At 34.2% G+C, this 20,532-nt stretch overlaps 4 protein-coding genes and 1 pseudogene across 5 annotated transcripts; 2 read left to right on the top strand and 3 right to left on the bottom strand.

The window, feature by feature from the left end:
- Nucleotides 1-6: 6 nt before the first annotated feature.
- Nucleotides 7-4,698, top strand: LOC140969727 (type IV inositol polyphosphate 5-phosphatase 3-like; the record flags this gene model as incomplete). Its single annotated transcript, XM_073431161.1, has 6 exons — nt 7-654; nt 1,355-1,539; nt 2,465-2,573; nt 3,262-3,404; nt 3,777-4,011; nt 4,382-4,698. Coding segments are annotated over 6 exons (1,344 nt in total), but the record flags the coding sequence as incomplete, so codon positions are not given.
- Nucleotides 4,699-6,568: 1,870 nt separating this feature from the next.
- On the top strand, nt 6,569-7,770 carry LOC140969729 (probable inactive receptor kinase At1g27190; annotated as a pseudogene).
- A 407-nt stretch (nt 7,771-8,177) lies between these two features.
- Nucleotides 8,178-12,075, bottom strand: LOC140969728 (UDP-rhamnose/UDP-galactose transporter 6). 2 transcript variants are annotated; one of them, XM_073431162.1, is made up of 6 exons: nt 11,924-12,075; nt 11,127-11,369; nt 9,874-10,058; nt 9,546-9,746; nt 9,094-9,255; nt 8,178-8,877 (listed from the first exon to the last, which is right to left on the bottom strand). In XM_073431162.1, exons 2-6 carry the CDS (start codon nt 11,254-11,256, stop codon nt 8,548-8,550), a joined length of 1,008 nt encoding a protein of 335 aa, XP_073287263.1. In that variant the 5' UTR covers nt 11,257-11,369; nt 11,924-12,075; the 3' UTR covers nt 8,178-8,547. The 2 variants fall into 2 exon arrangements, with proteins under 2 accessions (XP_073287263.1, XP_073287264.1); XM_073431163.1 differs by having other exon boundaries at nt 11,804-11,937.
- A 543-nt stretch (nt 12,076-12,618) lies between these two features.
- On the bottom strand, nt 12,619-15,853 carry LOC140969726 (probable serine/threonine-protein kinase PBL21). Its single transcript, XM_073431160.1, has 7 exons — nt 15,396-15,853; nt 14,949-15,104; nt 14,336-14,523; nt 13,989-14,178; nt 13,341-13,732; nt 12,863-13,224; nt 12,619-12,763 (listed from the first exon to the last, which is right to left on the bottom strand). Exons 2-6 carry the CDS (start codon nt 15,034-15,036, stop codon nt 12,967-12,969), a joined length of 1,116 nt encoding a protein of 371 aa, XP_073287261.1. The 5' UTR covers nt 15,037-15,104; nt 15,396-15,853; the 3' UTR covers nt 12,619-12,763; nt 12,863-12,966.
- Nucleotides 15,854-18,502: 2,649 nt separating this feature from the next.
- LOC140969724 (uncharacterized) lies at nt 18,503-20,526 on the bottom strand. The gene is made up of 3 exons (XM_073431159.1): nt 20,358-20,526; nt 20,114-20,268; nt 18,503-19,625 (listed from the first exon to the last, which is right to left on the bottom strand). The coding sequence occupies exons 2-3, from the start codon at nt 20,246-20,248 to the stop codon at nt 18,888-18,890; spliced, it is 873 nt and encodes a 290-aa protein (XP_073287260.1). The 5' UTR covers nt 20,249-20,268; nt 20,358-20,526; the 3' UTR covers nt 18,503-18,887.
- Nucleotides 20,527-20,532: the final 6 nt, after the last annotated feature.

Genomic DNA, 20,532 nt, shown 5'->3' with positions numbered 1-20,532 from the left:
TCTGACAGTGACATTGAGGAGGAAATTTATCCTGTGAATGAAGAAGCAAGCGGATTTGATGAAATCAAGGATGGAAAGGTCAGAGAGAAGTTGCTTGATGTTGAGTCCTGTAGCTCAAATTACAATGATAGCTTTGGAAATTCAGTTGAAAAGGAGTTGTGTCGAGAATCTTCTTCTTCAAAGAGGTTGGACAGATTGAACTGCTTAAAAACAGAGAATTCCGAGGAAAAAGAGGAAGCCCCAAGTACCCAGTATACCAAGAAATTAACCAAAACACTTAGTGGGACAGAAAGGATAGGCTTAAGCTGGCCAGAGCGACCTCTACATATTTTAGCTCCACATGTTTTCGAGAGATCAAGTTCCATGAAATCTCATGTATCTCTCAAAGCCTCCAAATCATTCAGAACATACAATTCTTTTAAATCAAACATGATGCCCGGAAATAGAATACGATCTGATATAGCTTCTCTTGCGGAACTTGACCTTGAACATTTACTAAATCGAAAAAGAAGGCCCCCATATGTCAGGATATTAAGCAAGCAAATGGTTGGAGTTTTTATTACTATATGGGTCCGCCGGAGCTTGAGAAGGCATATACAAAATGTGAGTGTGTCAACTGTTGGAGTTGGTGTTATGGGCTACATTGGTAATAAGGTTTGTTTGTTTTTCCAAAACTTGGTTGCATTTTGGTATACACTTTTTTGTTTAGTTGTCTTTACACTATTCTTTGAAAGAACAATAATTTGAAATTGTTCCTGTTCTTGCAACTGATTATCATTGTTTGAATTGAAACCACAAGACACGCATCCATTGTCTGTTTGTGTCTGAGTAGTAATCATATTTGTCTTCATCAATATGCCATCTATAGAACACAGAGTAAATAATCTGGCATCAGACTCCCTTCCCTTTACACTTTTGGGAAAATGAGGTAATAATATTTGATTTCTTTAGGAATGAGAAATAGGTTTGGATAAATTAAAAATAATCATTGCGTAGGATTTCGTTTTTGGATGGAAAATCCACTTAAACATAGCATTTCCTTAAGGATTATAATTCTCGTGTGGAAGTTCTGGATTATTAACTACCAAATCATATATTTATTTGAGTACCTCTTTATTTAAAGTCCATAAACTAACAAGAATGGAAATTCACACAAAATAAAATACCTAAATAAATCAGTCTATGATATTGTTTACAGAGTTGGTCTTCATGAGATCCCTCGATGTATACTTTGAAGATCAGGGAAAATTAATGATACTGAAAACATGACACTATTCTTTATCTCTGCTACTTTATGCAACACTAAAGCCATTCTCAGTTCTGTAAATATGATGAATGTTCTTGTTTCTTTCAGGGATCCATATCAGTTAGCATGTCTATATATCAGACAATCTTCTGTTTTGTCTGCAGTCATTTGACATCAGGCGAGAGAGAGGTTGATGCGGTTAAAAGAAATGCTGATGTTCTGGAGATACGTAGGCGTACAAAATTTAGTTCAATCTTTTCAGTTGGCTTTCATAAAAGTATCTACGACCATGAGTTAGTTCACCAGTTCCTATATCAGTTGCTTTTCTCCCCTTCTCACTTTTAGTCAATAATTTATATATGACAAGGAACATCTGCTCATTTTTCTTTCGAATGACATATGATGTGTATAAACAATGAATCGGATATAATAGTGGTGACTTGAGAGATAACACAACACAACAGAACAGAGGATTTACATGTTTGATGGTTCAATAATGAATGACTATAAACTCCATATGGTTCAAACTCTAATAATTTCTCTTACAATTGTCACCCCTCTCTATATGTGAAAATAACTCAGGATAAATTTTGCAGGAAATTTTCTTTTACCTTAATCGGAAAATTTTCTTTTAACTAAATCACAATATTTTACTTCTCGAGTTTGTGGGTAACTAATTCATGATCTACTTGAAATCATTGAATTTGTTTCTTACTTGTATCTTTTGGTGTTGATTAATGAAAGGGTGCACTAAGCATGCATTTTATTTAATTCTCACAATCAAAATGTTTTGATGTTGTCCAGGGAGAAATCCTTGGCTGGCTCATCAAAAATTCATTTGGGCTATTTGGAGGTGTTAAATCCACCACGAGTACTCTTGGGTCGCACTATCTGCTATTAATATATATGTTATTTAGTGGGAAAACTCTTTCATTTGCTGATTTTTCCTATAAGGTTATTCAGAGATATTCATATTTTGGGTTCTAATCAGTTCATTTAATATAACAGTAAAATGATAGCTGTGCAAAAACTTATCTTCCTATTGTGACAGTGAATTTACTTGTATGAATGATTGCTTAATATTTTCCTTTTCCATCTGTTGTTCCTCTCAAAGTATTTATATCTGAAACAGAAACAAGTTGGAGTATTTTCGTATTTTCTGCTTGCTATATTGTAGCATTTTAAATGTGAATGGTGGCAAATTTCATCTGGTTTCAGGAGAGTAATCTGGCTTGGTGACCTAAACTACCGTATCGATTTGTCTTATGATCAAACAAGAAAGCTAATATCCCAAAAGAACTGGTCCAAGTTAATTGAGTCGGATCAGGTGAATGTAGATGTGTTCTTGTTTCTTTGTCACCTATTCAATTTTGTTTTTTTCATCTACAAGTGCTATTGTGATGAATTTTTTATGCATTGCTTGAAATATTTTCCTTTCTTGTCAATTTGAAAGACATTGCATCTCCTAGTCAGCGTGATACCATGTACCTGCTTGCATATGCATAAAGGTAATAATGAATCGCATGACATGCTCCTGTAGATAAGCTACAAAGACAAAACGGAAAAAATTGCACTTTAGAAAAATTTTGAATCATACAACAGCCGCCAATTAGCGATTTATGCAGCTACATATCTTATCAGCATCTAGATCAAAATCCTGTTCCATTGTGCATAAATAAGCCCCAGTAGCTAACAATGAATGACTAAGTTTAGAACTGGACCTTCTTTTCTGAAGCCTCTGAAATTTTTTTATATTCCCAAAGAATTCAACTGCAAGCATAAGCACTAATTCATTTAACTCACGCCAAATTTAGCAACAAGAATTCTGAATAAGAATGAATATGATAGTGTTGAGAATGTCAGTCAAACTGTTTTATTTAGTGACATACTTTGATCAATATCGACAACTATGGCATGTTTTAGGTCCATTTTTTGGCTATCTTCTGACATTGATTTGTTGCATCGACTTATTTGGATGTTTCTCCTGATGTACCAACAATCTCCTCCGTTTGCAGCTTTGCAAAGAATTTAGGAAAGGTCGTGCATTTGATGGATGGTCCGAAGGTACATTGAACTTTGCTCCAACTTACAAATATGAATTGAATTCTGAATCTTACTGTGGAGAGGATCCTAGGACTGGGAGGCGAACTCCAGCATGGTATGTGTTTTACCTTTTTCCAATCTAAACAAAACATCCGAGAACCTATTTATGGGTCTGTTGGGCATTAATCTTTAGAATTAGCTCGAACCTCCAGCTTCGAAAAATTCCCTCTCTCTCTGACTTTTCATCCTTAACCACGTGAATTTTTTTTGTTATCTTTTATCAAGAACTTTCTTGCAATGGAAATATAGTCCGTCTCTGGGTTTTTCCTTTCTCTCTCTCTTTCTTTTCCTTCGCTGTCTCTGTATACATGTTTTAGAAATTATTTCTCATAACCAGAATCTCGCAAAGCTTAAACTTTCTTGCTTTACAAAAAATTGTTTTAAAAAATATGCTCCTTAAATTGTCTTGTATTTCCATTTTGTTCAGGTGTGATCGCATCCTAACTTTTGGAACAGGAATGAGGCAACTCAGCTACAGGAGATCTGAACTAAAACTATCTGACCACCGTCCTGTGTCTGCCACTTTCTTGGTTGAGGTCGAAGTATTCTCCCCAAGGAAATTGCAGCGAGCACTCACTTTTACTGATGCGGAAATCGAAGAACAGGATATCGTCACGGACATTGGACCCGGTAGTGCAATGAGATGGCTACAATCAGGAGAGGTAGGTAGCTGCAATTCTGAGGAAAACTTGGACAGAAGTCTTGATTTTCGTCTATGTACACGAGTTGGTAGTTCAAGTCATTGGTGAAAAACTTAACTGATAAAGCACAATGTGGAAGTTTTCATAAATTTTTAACATGTTAATGCTGTAGTTTGGGCTTGGTTATGATTAAACTACAGTTACTCTTGAGACTTTTACTCGATACAGCAGCAAGAGAGCTCTTATGATAAAACTAGAGAGACTAACTTAATATTTTATCAGTCTCTTATTATTTGATTCTGTTGTTGCAATGATCAATTTATGCCAAGTTTTTAGAGAACTTGGTAGTTATCAGATTGATGATGAATAATTAATGTTATTGCTGAATCAGGATGCATCATATCGGGGGCGTTGATAATGTCTAACCGGTGAAACCTGTGGACAGGGTGTCCAATGGAGTATCATCGAGTGATGGAGCCCTGTTTGCTACAATCGCGCACTTTTATTCTTTATGCATCCGCAGCTGAGGTTTTATCTCAAGTGGTTAGTCTCTCGGAAAATTGCTTTCCGCTGTGTATGTATATTTCCATCTCTTGTCATCAGTTATAGAAATGTAAGATGAAGAATAAGTATATGGAAGGCTTGTGACTGATGTCGATATTCACTCTATATATGTTTATGGTATTATCGGAAAATTGTTAGCACTCTTTTATTTGCAGGTAGTTAATGTGTAAAGCAGTAAACTCGACTTCGATGGGTACTAACTTCGATCGGACTCTAACCAAAAAAGGTCTCAATGTCTCACACTTACCAACACCTCACCAATACACAAAGGAAGCATTGGCTCCAAACCTCCAATCACCATAATTTGATTATTTGGGTCACTCAGAATACCGGGATATTCTATTGTATGAGCAGGGATGTCAAAACGAGTTGACGATGTGGTCAGCCCGCAACCGCCAACTCAGCCCAACTTGTCTTGGGCTGCGGATTAGCCCATCTAATTTTTTATTAAAAAACAATTGAAAAAATACTAATTTTTAAATAAAAAATTTCTATAAACATTTGAAATGCTAAACATTCACAGAATTTTGTAGTATTTTGTAAACTTTTTTTAATAGTATTCTATAGATTTTGGGTACCTAATTATAACATATTATTTTCTATTTATTTTTTTTAACTAACAATTAATTGACATAGGTAACATATTCAGTTTGAAATATTTTTTAAAACTTATATTAGTAAATAAATTTAATTATTTAAAAATTAAATCATTAATCCTTACATGTATATATGTATATATGTGGATTTGTATGTGTATTAGTAAATTTTTAAAAGTGCGTCACTGTAGTAATTTGTAACATTGTTCTTGAATTTAGTGTGTGTGTGTGTATACTATATAGAATCTTCATGTGAAAATAATATTATTTTATGTCACTTTTGTTAATAATATGACCTATTCTTACAATGTTTTTTTGTATACTATATAGAATCTTCATGTGAAAATAATATTATGTTAATAATATGACCTATTCTTACAATGTTTTTTTTTAAAAAAAAAATAGTTAATAATAGAAATTAATTTAATTTCAATAAATGCATTTATTTAATCACACAATTTTGTTATAATGATGATATGATTGGAAGTGTTTAAGTGAGTTGCTTGTTGAATAAATGGCACAACTAATAATTTTGAGGAAACAAAATATTCTAACGATAATTAAATTAACTACTAATGCATATAGTTGAACAAAATATAACTAATGAAAATTAAATATCTGGAGGAAGCAAACAAGTGGCGGCGGCACCGTTATTGCACACTGATATTACTGCATGATCAATATTTATTCATTGTGAGATAGCTTGTTTTCATCAATACTCAGTACCCATTCATTCTGAATGGAAAAAAAAATGGTGCTTAGCATGGGAAATTTTATTGGAATCAACACGTCTGATATTGTTGCTGAACATTTTCGCGGTCATTGGCGTTGGAGATGACTCAGAAATCACGTGTTTGACATCGATGAAAGACTCAATTCAAGATCCATTTGGTTACTTAAAAAGATCATGGAATTTCAATCAAATTCGCCCAGGAGATATATATATCTATCGATTTATAGGAGTCCAGTGCTGGCACGATGATGAAAATAAAGTCCTTGCAATAAAACTTTTGGACATGAGGCTTACAGGTCAGTTTTCTCGAGGGCTCGAGCACTGTGAAAGTTAGTAAAAAATCTAGATCTTTCAGGAAACAATTTATCTGGACCCATTCCTCTGATATCTGGCAGAAGTTGATGTATGTAACATCCTTGATCTATCCTTCAATCAGTTTTCTGGCACAATCCCACCAGAGATTGCAAGATGTCAGTATCTCAATGTTTTAAACATAAACAACAATCAGCTCGGGAGTCCGATTTCGTCTTAAGGTATTTAATGTCTCTCACAATGGACTGACAGGGCCTTACCCATTTTCTTGCAATCATTTTTTTGGGCTGATTTTGATTACAATCCCGGGATTTGTGGGAATCCATTGAGTCCGTATAAGGGTATAGGTGATGTTGATTCATTTGTTGAGGTATTCTTTAAAAGTTTCGGGATTGGTTGGGCAATTTCTCACTTTGGTTACAACATTTTGTTCATTCTTTGGCATTCCTAAGATGCCAAAGTTGATTAGCATGTGCAGAAGGAAGAAGGACGCTATTTCAGGATCTAAAGTGATAAAACCAACCATGGTAAGTAAACGTCTATATTTGATGTCGTGTAACTTAACCGTGACTAACGTTATCCTTTTAGTGTGCAGGCATCAAAGATAGAGAAGTACGTTACAAGAATTAGCTTTCAAGAACTGACCAACTTAACTTCAAATTTTTGCAATGAAAGCGTAGTTGGTTTTGGCAAAAATGGAATAATGTACAAAGCATCTACTCCAAATGGCTGCTCCCTTGCCATCAAAAAGCTCTGTTCTTCAAGAAACTCAGACGATAAATTTGTCTCCGAGATATTGTCTCTTGGTACACAACGGCATCCCAATTTGTTACCTCTGATGGGTTCTGCATTGAAAAGGATGAAAGATTTTTGGTTTACAAGTATATGCAGAATGGAACTCTCTACAATTGCCTACATCAAAGCATAAGAGGGGGAAACATCATGGAATGGCCATTGAGAGTGAAGATTTCGATTGGTGTTGCGAATGGACAGAATCCTCCATGGCAACATAAAATTGAATTGCATCTTGCTAGATCATAAATTCGAGCCTAGGACTTCCAATTTCTGGGAAGCAAAGTTCATGAACCAAGCAACTGTTGATTCGAGCAGCAGTTTGATAACAAGTTTTGGGTCCTTGTTACAGCTCGACTGTTATAATGAGAAGGATATGTATTGCTTCGGACTTGTACTACTTGAGCTAATAAAAGGAAGTTAATGGTGTGAAGCAGATTTGGAAGACAGTTTCCTAATGGATTTCTTGGGCAAAGATTTGATGAAATGACTGCGCAATTTTATGAAGTGGCAAAAGATTCTGTGAACCCAAAAACGGAGCAAAGGCCAACAATGCTTCAAGTGGGCAAAAGGCTGGAAGAAATCAAAATTGAGCTTTGAAAATGTACGGGGACAGTGAAATATCAATTCTAACTAATCAAGATTTAACAAATGTACCCAAAACTTGGTGGGTGCGGGGGTTCTGTAGTTTGCAGTGGAGTTTTATCTCTGTACTTCCTAGATCATATTGTATTCTGGGGAGTGAAAGTTCTTATTTTGTTTATCAATATCCATAATGGAATGTTTTTCAACAGCTTTGTCATGGACTTGTTAGCGTATGCCTTCGTAAGCCAACAGTTGATTGTTTTTTATGTAGGAATTTCCACAGTTTGAATTTTATTGATAAAAATTAATTTTGGATTCTTCTTCTCTGTATCAGGTCAGGTATGATAATAATCTTGAAACACAATGGCGGTGACTACGATAATCAAAATTGTTTCAAGACAATGAATAGCCTAAAATAAGATTTATATTTATAATATTCTGAGACTGATATCTTACCATTCAGTCTTTCATCATTGCATCTGGCATTGAGGAAGCAATCTGGGAAGATGGACGTTTAATCAAGTACAGTTCGATTAGTAGAATAAATAGGAAAATGGTCTAATCCTCGTTTCCTGCAGGAATAGAACTCCACAGCTAGGTTGGCAAATGCAAACTCAGTTCAAATTTCATTCGAATTCCATCCAGTTAAGTAACATTACAACTGGGATATCCGTACTCAAATGTGTAGCAGTTGCAGAACTGATTGTGCATCAACACAGTTATTCGTTAATATTCAACTGCATATAAAACTAGATTGTAACAGAGAAATCTATTAAAGATACATAATTCCATACATAATCAAAGAATTTTCACTATAAATTACGATCAAGGAGCTAATGCAAAACAGTGATCAAATCCTTTCCGAGCACCATTACTCTATTAACATATAATCTCATTTCTCATATCGAAAAGAATCGAAGATGTAGCGACTATCTATATCCTTTATGTGTGAAGCATCAATTGCAGAAGAAATGCTTATACCTTGTCGTCTGGTTCAGACGACTCTAATAAACCTCCCTGTTTTTGCTGACTACTTCTTGAAATTGAAAGGCTGCGTCGTTCTTTACCCCCAGGTTTAGACGAGGCATTTCCATACCAGATCATTCCAACAACCGCAATGATCATGCCGAAAACAACGTGTAAATTAAGACCCTCTTTTCCAAAAAATAAGAACCCTAGGATCAGTACAAGGATGGTTTTCATATGGCCAAGGACTTGGAATGAAACAGCTGTGAATCTGCCGATGCAGATGAATTGGCTGAGATTTGTTCCAACCGCAATGGTACACGATGCAACTAAAAATGCCTGCATACAAAAAACGAGGGGAACACGAGTGGCGTAGTTCCAGACATTTGACAGCTTTTAAGTTAAACAAAAGACGACCTCTTTGATGATAAATAAGAAAGTTCTAGAGTACTGAGCAATTGGCACAAATGAAAACAAATTTTGTTTCTATAAGGCCAAAACTTCACCATAGTATAAAGAAAAAAATTTAATGAGAATAACTTCTGGAGAACTTACCACAGACGGTAAATTAAAGTTGAAGGCATCAATTCTTTTGTTTGTCAACCAATAATCCAGAAAGGGGCCCAACAGCAGTAGAGTCCCAGCCTGCGCTGGAGCAGTGTGCCCCAGCAGATTGAAAGAACTGAGGGAATACTTCCTTTGAAGGAAATGAACATACTGAAAATATTTATCAATAATCATGTTGTTGTCATGAAAAACATCAGATATAAGTACACATGCCATTCAAATAAGAAAGGATATAATCGGAAACAAATGCACTGACATAAAAACTGGGTAGTCATAAATAAATTAAAGCACACAGAAATTCTACACTGCCACAAGGTATTTGTTATCAATCACACATTTTTAGTTTAACCAATTTCATGCCATGTCGAGATAATTAATAAAGCTCTTCTACTATTGAATGAAAGTTTCACACTTCCTGGGTTATCAGGTGGAGAACTTACATATTGTTGCAGTGATGTACTCCACACTGCAATAAATGCAGCAACAAACCCTTTGGTATTAACGCTCACATCTGTAACCGTGCAGACAGCAACACCAAGAAGCACAACCATGATGCTAAGTTTTGTGTCTCTGGAATATCGTATCTTGTCAAACACGACTTCCAGTAAGCATGAAACAGGGATCATACTCAGTTTTGCAATCTGGCTTTGACACAAGATAAATTATTACCATTGGCATCACAGAGAAAAAAAGTGAAGACAAAGGTAAAATTGTCTCCACGTTCTTTCTTCTTTCATTTGAAAAAAGGAAAAGAGCATCTAAAATTACCTGGTAGAACCCCACAGAATTCCACATTAAACTAACATTCATCCCAACAATAGAGAAATTTGCAAACAGAATGAATTTCAGAAGCTCTGGATAGGGCAGATGAGAAGCTTGGATGTAACCCAGCCATCTAAGAACCAACGTCATGAAAGTTGTTGTAGCAAAATGTAAGCCGGTTAAAGTTGTAGCTGCACGAATTGTATTAATCAAATGGTCAAACTCACATTACAAGAAATGTGCCAAAGTAAAACAATAGAAAAAAATTGCATGAAGTCTAATAGTCTACCAAAACATATAACAAATTTGTCATTATATTCTTACTTCGAGCACAAATTTTTTACACGAAAATACCATCAACAGAGTATAAGTTGTCTTTTATTTTATCCGGATCAAACTATTCTCACTTCCAATTTAGATTGTCAGTATCATCACATGGGTTACTCGATCCTTCAGCAATTCTCTGGCACCAAGGATCATAATCAATCGTTTATTACATTAATTATGTCTTTTATTTTCTCTGAATTTCTATATAACAACTTCCAATCTAATCCCAGCACGATTAATATTTCCAAAGGTAGAAGTAATGGCCATTGCACACAAGCACATATATAAACATCACAATCGAGTACCATTTTTAGATACCATTTCATCAAGCTAGCTCATCTTTCAAAGTAATGTGTGAGCATAACGCTAGCCCAAGATCAGTCTAAGTACGTGTCGCTATTGAAACATTCAAACCAAGAAGTTGAACTCTTCGGCTTAAATTGCTTTAAAATTCTCACTAAGAGATTAATTAGCAAACGATGTCTTGACGAAAAATAAACACATCAAAAAATTCCTAGGAGATTTTTTTTCCAACGCTAGTAGTTCTACACTTCTACTATTTAGAGATCAGGTCAGCATCATGGATCGAAATTCCAGCATTCAAGTTAGAAAAATAATCTAAATTCCAAGAAAATGGAAAATATATGGGGAAGGACTGGACACAATTCCATCCATCAAATCCTTTATGGAACATAGTCATGAAAAAGAAAAAGGAAAAATAAGTATCCAACATACTCTAACAATCATTCTCGCACGGTGAACACGGTAAAATCTAAATCTAATCTAAAAACCTAAAAACCCACTCAATGTAATTAAAAAGTTACCGAGGGAATTAAAACTATACCATGTAAAAGTGCAACTCTGGTCATATCTATCCAATATATCACAAACAGCAAGTAAAGATTCTCTCTGAGTCCAGCTAAGAAAATTACCAAAGCTGAAGCCATAAGTAGCCATTAATGCCTTGTTGACAATGATGATCCCTACTGAAGTGACTACATTAAACATCCATGCAGCCGCGTCAACGGAAGCCTTCTGATCAGCTTTGCTTGCAGGTGCCATCTGATAATTTCCCCTTTCGGATATGCAATTAATACAAAATTACCATGTCAGGGCCATAAAGCTACTTATTAAAACAGATCTGCAAATAGTCCAAGATTTCTCCTACAAAATTCCTGCACAAAGAAACATTAGAATTAACAAAAGGCCAACTATTGGATTCTTCATCAACTTAATCTAAAAGAAAATTTCTCTTATTAATTAAAGCTGTTTATTATGAAATAGACATTGATAAAAAGTATCGGAAAGTAAACATCATTTGATCACAACCCAATCCTCGGTTATCAAACAAATCCACAGTTTTTTTTTTGTTTTTTTAAAAAAAAATCTAATTGGGCCTAGTTTTCGACATCAATAGAACAGTAAGAATAACCACAAATCACATCAATTCATTCCATAATTAACCTAAAATCAAGTGAGAAAACTACATGAATAAAATCACGAGATTTCAAACTCAGTTAAAATGCTGCCAACATCCGATCTAAAATCCTCAAAACCCTATTTTTCCTCAGATCGCACTCAATTCAGTAAAAGATCAGTAATTACTTACCAAATTAGAGATCCAATCACGATTCAACCAAAAATCAAGTTCGGACAAATTTTTTTTAAAAAGAAAAATCTAACATCTTGAGTGTTAATTTGAACGAATACCGAGAGAAGAAGAACGTACACTTTATAAGCTTGGGAAAGAAAGCAACTTTTTGAATATTCACTGATTTGCACAAATTGTGTGAATGGAATTTGTGTGTTGGCGTTTGATCTGATGTTGAACAGAATGACAAGTCTTAGTTGGCAAAAATTAATATTTATCTTTTTTATTATACTTTGTAGTAATAATAACAATTGCATATAATATAATATAAAATATATCAAATTAAAACCTGATATAATTATGACTTCGACTTCCTTCATTTGTGAGAAATACGTCGACTAAAAGTTATCGTTTTTGTTGTTTTCAATAGAAAATTTGGTAGATGAGAATTATTATAATTATTCAAAAATAAATTTATTCATTACAAATATTTTTATGGATTTTACTCTAAAAAAGTTTAAGGAAAGCTTATTTTTATCATTTTTATTTATTCAAAAAAAGTTATCTAACTTTCTTAAAATATGACTTGTTTTGATGTTCATGTTGCTATTGTAAACTTATTCATATACAAAAAAAAAATGTATAAAATAAATATATCCATTATCTTAATATTATCATGTAGATCTTATAATATAAAATTTATATTTTATCCAAAAAATCTTCCAAGTTAATATCCCCATCATTTCTGTCAAGTAACGAGATATTACGGTAGTACCTCTAATGATCCATAATTATTTTAAAATTTTGAATCATTGAATATCCTTATAATAGCATGAAATAATCGAAATGAGATACCACACGTACAAATACAAAACAAAACAGCCGAAGTAACCGACGAATACGAGTTACAGCTCAAACAAATTCTTCTGAACCCGAAGAAGACAAGCAGCAACTCCGTTTATATAATTCCCTCTATATCTGCATTTGGAAACAAGTTCAAATATGTCATCAGATTGATTCACACAACTCCTCCTTCATTCTATAGCCTTCGTTCATCACGAAGATAACAGATTATACCTCATGCTTTCTATCTAATGGAAGGATAAAAGATCATTTCCATGAAGGGTCCCAGAATCAGTTGCATGTGGTTCTGTTCCAAATGAGGACACAGTTTTGCGATTTTATCTTCTCGAATCACGATTAACATCCAGCTGAGATGGGGATGATGATGTCCGATTGTGAAATCTTCCTGCATGGGAAGCTAAGTACTCGAGTGCCATGACAATGTCGCTGATAAGGGGGCGGAAACTTGCTTGTTCCTGGAGGCACATTGAAGTAATTGCAACGGCATGGTGCAGGCTCCGGACCGAGAATCGTCCTTCGAGTAGAGGGTCCACCATCTCGACGAACTTCCTCCGGTCCTTCAGATATTGTCGTGACTGTAAATATAACACGAGTAAGCGGTGTTATGTCTACAAGAGTTGAGATAGAATTATGCCAGAATAGGAAGAATTTTTGTGCCCATTATATTATAGACAGTGAAATGCAAACTCACCCACACCACCAGATTTTGCTCTCCTGGCTTCCTGGTGCAGTCAATAGCCTTGCGTCCAGTGATAAGCTCCAACAGAACAACACCGAAGCTGTAGATATCAGATTTTAGAGTCAGTTTGCCACTCATGGCATACTCGGGGGCACAATATCCATAGGTTCCCATTACTCGAGTTGAAACATGAGTGTTGTCACCAACAGGTCCAAGTTTCGCAAGTCCAAAATCAGACAGTTTCACATTGAAGTCGTTGTCCAAAAGTATGTTCGAAGATTTAAGGTCACGGTAGATTACGGGGGGATTTGCTCTGCAGTGAAGATATTCAAGGCCATGAGCTGCACCAACAGCAATCTTCAGACGTTTGCTCCAACTCAGAGGCTCTTGACCGGGCTCTAGATCTGATACCGAAATGGAACATATACATTAGTAACATATCTATGGCTAAGCAAGACACGACATCCCTGAGAAATGGTCTAAAGCCATTTTAATTAACTTCAAACTGATTTGATGACACCGCACATTCATAACCAAGCTAAAACTTCGATATTCTTTTGTCTCCATAGATATAAAACATGCTTAACTTCCCAAAAACAAGAGAACCACAACTTAAATGACTCTGGAGGAAATTTAAATGAAAAATATATCATAGATTACCAAATAGATGATTTTCAAGACTACCCATTGGCATATATTCATAAACCAGGAGCCTCTGATCGCCATCAGCACAATACCCAATCAAATTCACGAGGTTTGAATGGTGCAGCAAGCTTAACATAAGAACCTCCACAATGAATTCTTGATTCCCTTGAAGGCCATCGAGGTTAAGTTGCTTCACTGCAACAATCTGACCATAATTCCAAAAAAAAAAAAATGAGCACAGTTTGCAGTATAATCGACAGTGCCGCAATGTAAAAAGCAAATTTCTCTCAACAACTTCCAAGAATTGATTTATCATTCATTATGCTAAACAAATTCAGAATCAGAAGAAAAGGAGAGCTTGCCATGCTAGATTCTAGACGGCCTTTATATACGCTTCCAAAACCACCTTCACCAATCAAGTTCGCTTCCCTGAAATTTTGAGTGGCCGCGGCAAGTTCCTTAAACGCGAAGCTTCTCGCCACACTGCCTGTTGGCTCATTGCTCTCCTTGCCTTTAGGCGTCATCACAGAGTTTCCCTTCTTCCCTTTCTCTAAAGAAGTCGACAGAACCAAAACGGAAGAAAAAAGACCCAAAGAAGATCATTATAAACGACAGTGTCACCAAAGGCAAATCGAAATTTTGTTTGAAGAGGGCAGAGAAGGGGGTCTCCGGATTAATTCAATTAATTTGTGGGACGAAACTTGTATTTTCAAAAAATCAGGCAAATCGTATTTCTTTCCTTTTGATGAGTGTCAAGATGCCAAATTCAAATTTTAGATATTGTAACTATCATCATATATGTATCATAATAAACATTTGTCTTTCCTTTCCCATGAAATGTTTTCCAAAGCATTCACTAGAGACTAAATAAACATAAATGTACATGTAAAAATCGAACTCATTGCATGAAAGCAATAGAGGCATAGAAATTCAGAACGAAAAAAGATTGAGAAAACAAATAAACAAAAAAAATACCAGAAGCATCATTGGATCTTGGAGCCATATCTGCATCATAATCCGTCACATCCTCTGTTCGAAGGCTCATGCAAGAAAAGCAACTCATCTCTTTCCCCGCCGATCTCTCCTCCTCCTTATAAATTCTCTCCTCTCACAAAGTTTGAGTTTTTCAAACTAAATAAAGAATATCAGTATACAGACAGTTTCACCTCAATTATCCTAAATCAAACTCCACAGTCCATATTGATCGACCAAATTAAGAAGCCATCAACACAAAGAAAAAATTAAGATAAAACAGGGAAAAATATACAATATTATTTAAGAGAGAGAATTATTAAATGCTCCCACCCCTTTCACAGAATTCAAGAAACGCAAATCCAGATGAACGATTACTTTAACATAGATTCCTCCCCTCAAATTTCAAAACAAACGACGGTTAACATTCCAACACAAAACCCACCTTACCCCAAGAAAATACGATAATACGCTACCACAAAAGATCGCAACTTTTGAGGTAAAAATACTCCAAACTGCGACATGAACAAAATATTACGAAAGACCCATGATTTTTCTTCTAAGAAAACCGAAAACAAGACTTTTTCCTTTTTTCCCCCTATATTTAGCTCAATATTTCATTACATCCACCCATCCCACCCCCTCTTTTAGCGCTCACCTTAACGATAATAATTCCATCCCTTCTTTATTTTCTCCGAGTCAAGAAATGAGATACGGTTCAGAGGGAACAGTCGGCAGGTCGTACACATCAACATCAGCATCAGCATCTACAGGTGGCCTTTCTTACCGAGCTTCCATCGTGGCAGATCCTGTGTTATTGAGGCGACACTTGGATCCTACTGATTGGCAGACATTATTTCCTATCAAAACGCAAGTAAAATATTTTGATTCACCAGTTATTTGGAGCATTTTGTGGGCCATTTTGGAAAATTCAAAGTGATTGTTGCGGGTCGCTCTCTTCCACAGCTAGCATTTAAACGCTTTGGCGAGGACAGAAAATGGATTTATCCTTAAGTTAATTGGATTCAAACTAATTATATGTGCCATTGACGTGACAATCCCTGAGGATTTAATGATGTGGTGGCCATTTTACTATGACAGTAATTTAATATAAATTCAATGGAATTTGATTTTCCTAAAAAAAATGGACAGAAGAGAGTAGATGATATATATGTATCATATTTGAAATAAAAAATAATATTTTTTAACATAAAATATTATATTTTTCATGAGTCGGTTAAGATAAAAATTACGTCTCATAAAATTACCATATCATATGAAATTTAGTGTCAAGAAAAAAATCAAGAACTTTAAGATAATAATATCCACTATGTATATAATTTTTTAAATGGAACTCTTGGCTATCAATATCAAATAATAACCAGCATGCATCTTGCAATGTTACAAGAGTTTCTTTTAACTAACTGTCACACATTTGGGATGTGATATGAGAACGATATCGACTTGTAATATGAATGATAAAAAAAATATTAGGTATGAAATGTGATTAATTATATGGTGTTTGTTGAATGAGTGTTTGAGTGTTGGTTGAGCAACGTCTTAAAATATAATTCACGTTTTATTGGAAAAAAAAAAATTCACATGATCGTGGCTATATTAATAAGCTTATATTTTATTTGTGTGAATAAAAATGTTGATTAAGATTAAAATTATTGTGAGAACACATATAATTGGCATTAACTAATATTCAAATCAATCACATTCTAAATATTTTGAGTTTTATATTTTAAAAGATTAAATTTTATTAAATTGAATAAATTGAGTTAAATGTGTGTATGGGTGCAATAATTTCTCAAATTTGATAGAAAAATCGAAACGTGATGTTTGAGCTATTGAACGATTTACAAGATTTAAATTGTATCATAACTATCAGCTATAGTATTTGGTAAAACGACAAACGCTCGATCCTACAAATTGTATCAGACTTAAGGTCACATATTCGATTCTCATTTATTGCAAGGAGTACAATTATTGATAAGAAAATTGTTGACTGCAAACAATCAAAACGTAACGCTTGAATTGTTATATAATTTATAAAATAATGCTAAAGGTACAACCAATATATCGTTATAGCGATATTTACAACCATTATATCGCGAGATTTTACTGTTATATCGCAAGATTTTGTATTACTTATATAGTGAAATTTTGACAAATTGAATTTTTGCATTGAATTTGTTATGTTGTACAAATATAGATGTACATGTAGCATCACTCTAATTTATATGATTTGAATTGCACTGATACCACAAATTATAGTCTTTGGTTGAATGACAAGTGTTCATGCGCATTAATGATAGAATTAAATTTAGTTGATTTTGTATGACATATTAGTAAAAATATTGAATGAAAATGGAACAGTTTTTCGAATTAATTGATGATCTGAGAGTATAATTGAAGGAGAAAAATTATATAATATAATTTAAGAGTGTATGGAGTAATGGACATGATAGGATTTTGGAATTAATACATGCGTTAATTAAATATATATATATTTTAATTAATTAAAAGATTATTTGTTGTGGCTTCTTAATATAAAATATTCTTTATGTTTTTTTTTTCAAAAGATACCTTTTATCGAGATATATATATATACACACACACACACACACATAACCATTTCATATTTTAAAATTAAAATTAAAATTTTACTAAAATAAAATTTATTAATATGCATTTAAATTTGATAGTAATTTTAAATCAANAAATTTATATTTAATCTAAATAATTATGATCAAATTATATATGTAATCAAATTAAAATGATAGAAAACCCATTAGATTTTTGTATTTTAAATTAAAATAAAATATTATGCGAATAAAAACAATTAAAGTGAAACATCTAAAAAATAATTTTGAAAGTATTAAAATTTACCGTTTATATAAGTAATATTAATAAAAGAGTATATTTTGAATGTTTTAGAGTTTTTGGATTAAATATATTTTCTATGTAAATCAAATACTAAAAATGCGAAAACTTCTCAAGAAAACAATTATGAAAACATTAAAATTTAAATTTGTATAAATAATATTAATAAAACGGTAAATTGGAATGTTATAGAGAATTTTGAATTGTAAAAAAAAAACTATTACTTTTTCCTAATAGAGAGAGTAATATGTTGTATATATAAAAATGTTAAAGGGATATTTGTTCTTTTCATATTTATTTGGAGCTTGTTGTAATTGTGATAAACTTCAAGGGAGATCAATGTAATTAACCCTTGTATAAAATATATATGTCGAATTGACAATTTCTCAACCTTTCAAAATGATTAACACTACGATGTATCGTAGGTTAGCTTGCCCCAATTTACCAAATTAATCATAAAATTGACTAGATCCATCGAGTCAACACACCACATCACCTAGAAATAGATGGTTGAATTGATAATTTAACCCACAAAAATGACAAACCAGCCTGCCTCACTGGTCTGTTTTAACATTTCTAGTTCCCCTAACTATATATATGGAAAAATGTCTTCTCTGTGCATATTGAACTCTTCATTGATGATTATGAACAATTTAGAAACCAAAACATACAAAATATTAATAAAACTAACAATATAGAAAATGAAAATTATAAAAGACTATTCAGTACCAGAAACAGAAAATATTTTAACAGGAAACAAATTATCTATCACCACAAGAGCATGGTACAGTTTGGTCACAAAACATGGGAAATCAACTCTGATAAAACAGAATCTTCACTTGGTTTTGTTGGATCAAACGATGATGTCTCGGTATCAAAGTTTCCCATGATTAATACACTAAATATTCTTTCGTTTCAAGTTCAACTAAGAAAAATTTTATACACGATCTGTACATCTGTCCCCTAAACTACATCAATCTGCAGCTCCAAATAGAAAATCTAAATTCAGTTCCAAATGTCAAGATTCCTTCAAAAATGAAAAATCAATAGCACTCAAAGCTGTAATGCCAAGTCTGGCTGCTGCTTTGGGGAACCAATTTGTAAACTAGAACTAGGAGAAACAGCTGGAACTCTTAAATTCAGGTCCGGAGGAACTGAAAGATTGCGCCACTGTTGCATTGGCAATTCCTGCCAAGATGGTTTATCAGAATTCCAAGTTTCAGTTTCCGCACGTAATTCGGGGATTTTACCTTGTTCTTTGGGATTTTCAGCCGGTAGAGTACCCCAACTCTCTGGTAAATTAGCCTCCACATTTACAGGAATGGTTTTAACCATTTGAGGAGGGAATGAGACCCCTGCAGCAGATAAATGGTATCCATGCATACCAGAAAAGCCGTTTCTTTGAGGATGATAAAGAGGTTTCTGTTGAGCCGGAAATTGCACTCTCCGAGAAGAAGCATCACCACCCTGAACAGATGGTTCATTTTGGCTGTTCAGTTTCCGAACAGCCTCAGCGATTCCTTTAGAAGCAAATGCAGAATTTAAGTCGGAAGTCGAGGGTGTTGCAGGTTTTCTTGAGCCACCATCAGTATTATTCGACGGTCTCCGATTCTCAGATGAAAAAAGCGATGGGTGTGAAGGTGCTTCACCAACCCAACCAGGGCCATATTGTACCCCATCAGGTAACACAGATTCGATTTTTTTTGAGGCAATTTTCCAGGCTACAGGCCCAAGATTCGCAGAATACCTAGCAAGACTTCTTGCATAAGCAAGGGGGTCATGAAGACCGACCTGTAAGTTCAAAACAGGTGTTACTGGAAAACATCCCGGCAGCCGTCCAAATACTTAATTACAGAATTTTTGAACCAGAATGTGGGATAGTAAGCTCGTGCGAAATTACCAAAACAACAATTAATAAGTGAAATCCTGAAAATTATTTAGTCCAACTCATTTCAAATTTCGTGACATTAAATTCAGTAAAGAATAATTTCAAAAATCAAGAGTGTGTCTTCCCACTCGTGAGAAACGAAACGAAACCAAAAAAAAACTCCGCGGGCCAATTTAAATATTTAAAAAGTCTTCCACCATTTAGAAAGACTAAATATCAATGATGTGATACCACTAATTTAATAAATCATGCAAAATAATACAGTATGAATAGTAAAAAATGTCTCATTCAAAAAATAAATCGAACGTCGGCCGCCGCCTTATTTATTGCATTTTGCCAAAAACAAAACCAATTATAGCCATGATAATTTCAAGTTTGTCCATATACGTACCGGCACCAAGCGCTTCACATCTCCAATATAAGATGACAAAACAAGTGGTTCGTTGCCATAAGGCAAGGGATGAAATTGCCCGTAAGTATCTCGCCTATTCTCATCCACAATGAAATGTTTCTTTCCATATTTCATGTCAGCCGTTAAAATAGATGCTGTGAAAAGGAAAGAGAAGGGCAAGGTCAAAACAAAATACACCAAATGTGTTGGTCCTTGATAATCAATACCATTTATACAAACCAACCTGGAAATTCACCATTCCAATCAGTGGACAATTCACAGCAGTTTTCACCATTTCTCAACCGAAGGGTCGACACGAAAGGGTCAATGGAACGATAAGTGTAGGATGGAGGTGCTTTTCTTAGGTTGTATGAATTAGATCCAGTTGCTTTACCTTCTCCACTAGCAAGAGTTGCACC

Source organism: Primulina huaijiensis, unplaced genomic scaffold (assembly GCF_012295235.1).
Source record: "Primulina huaijiensis isolate GDHJ02 unplaced genomic scaffold, ASM1229523v2 scaffold42603, whole genome shotgun sequence".
Classification (NCBI taxonomy): domain Eukaryota; kingdom Viridiplantae; phylum Streptophyta; class Magnoliopsida; order Lamiales; family Gesneriaceae; genus Primulina; species Primulina huaijiensis.
This window is presented reverse-complemented; position numbering and strand designations above follow the sequence as displayed.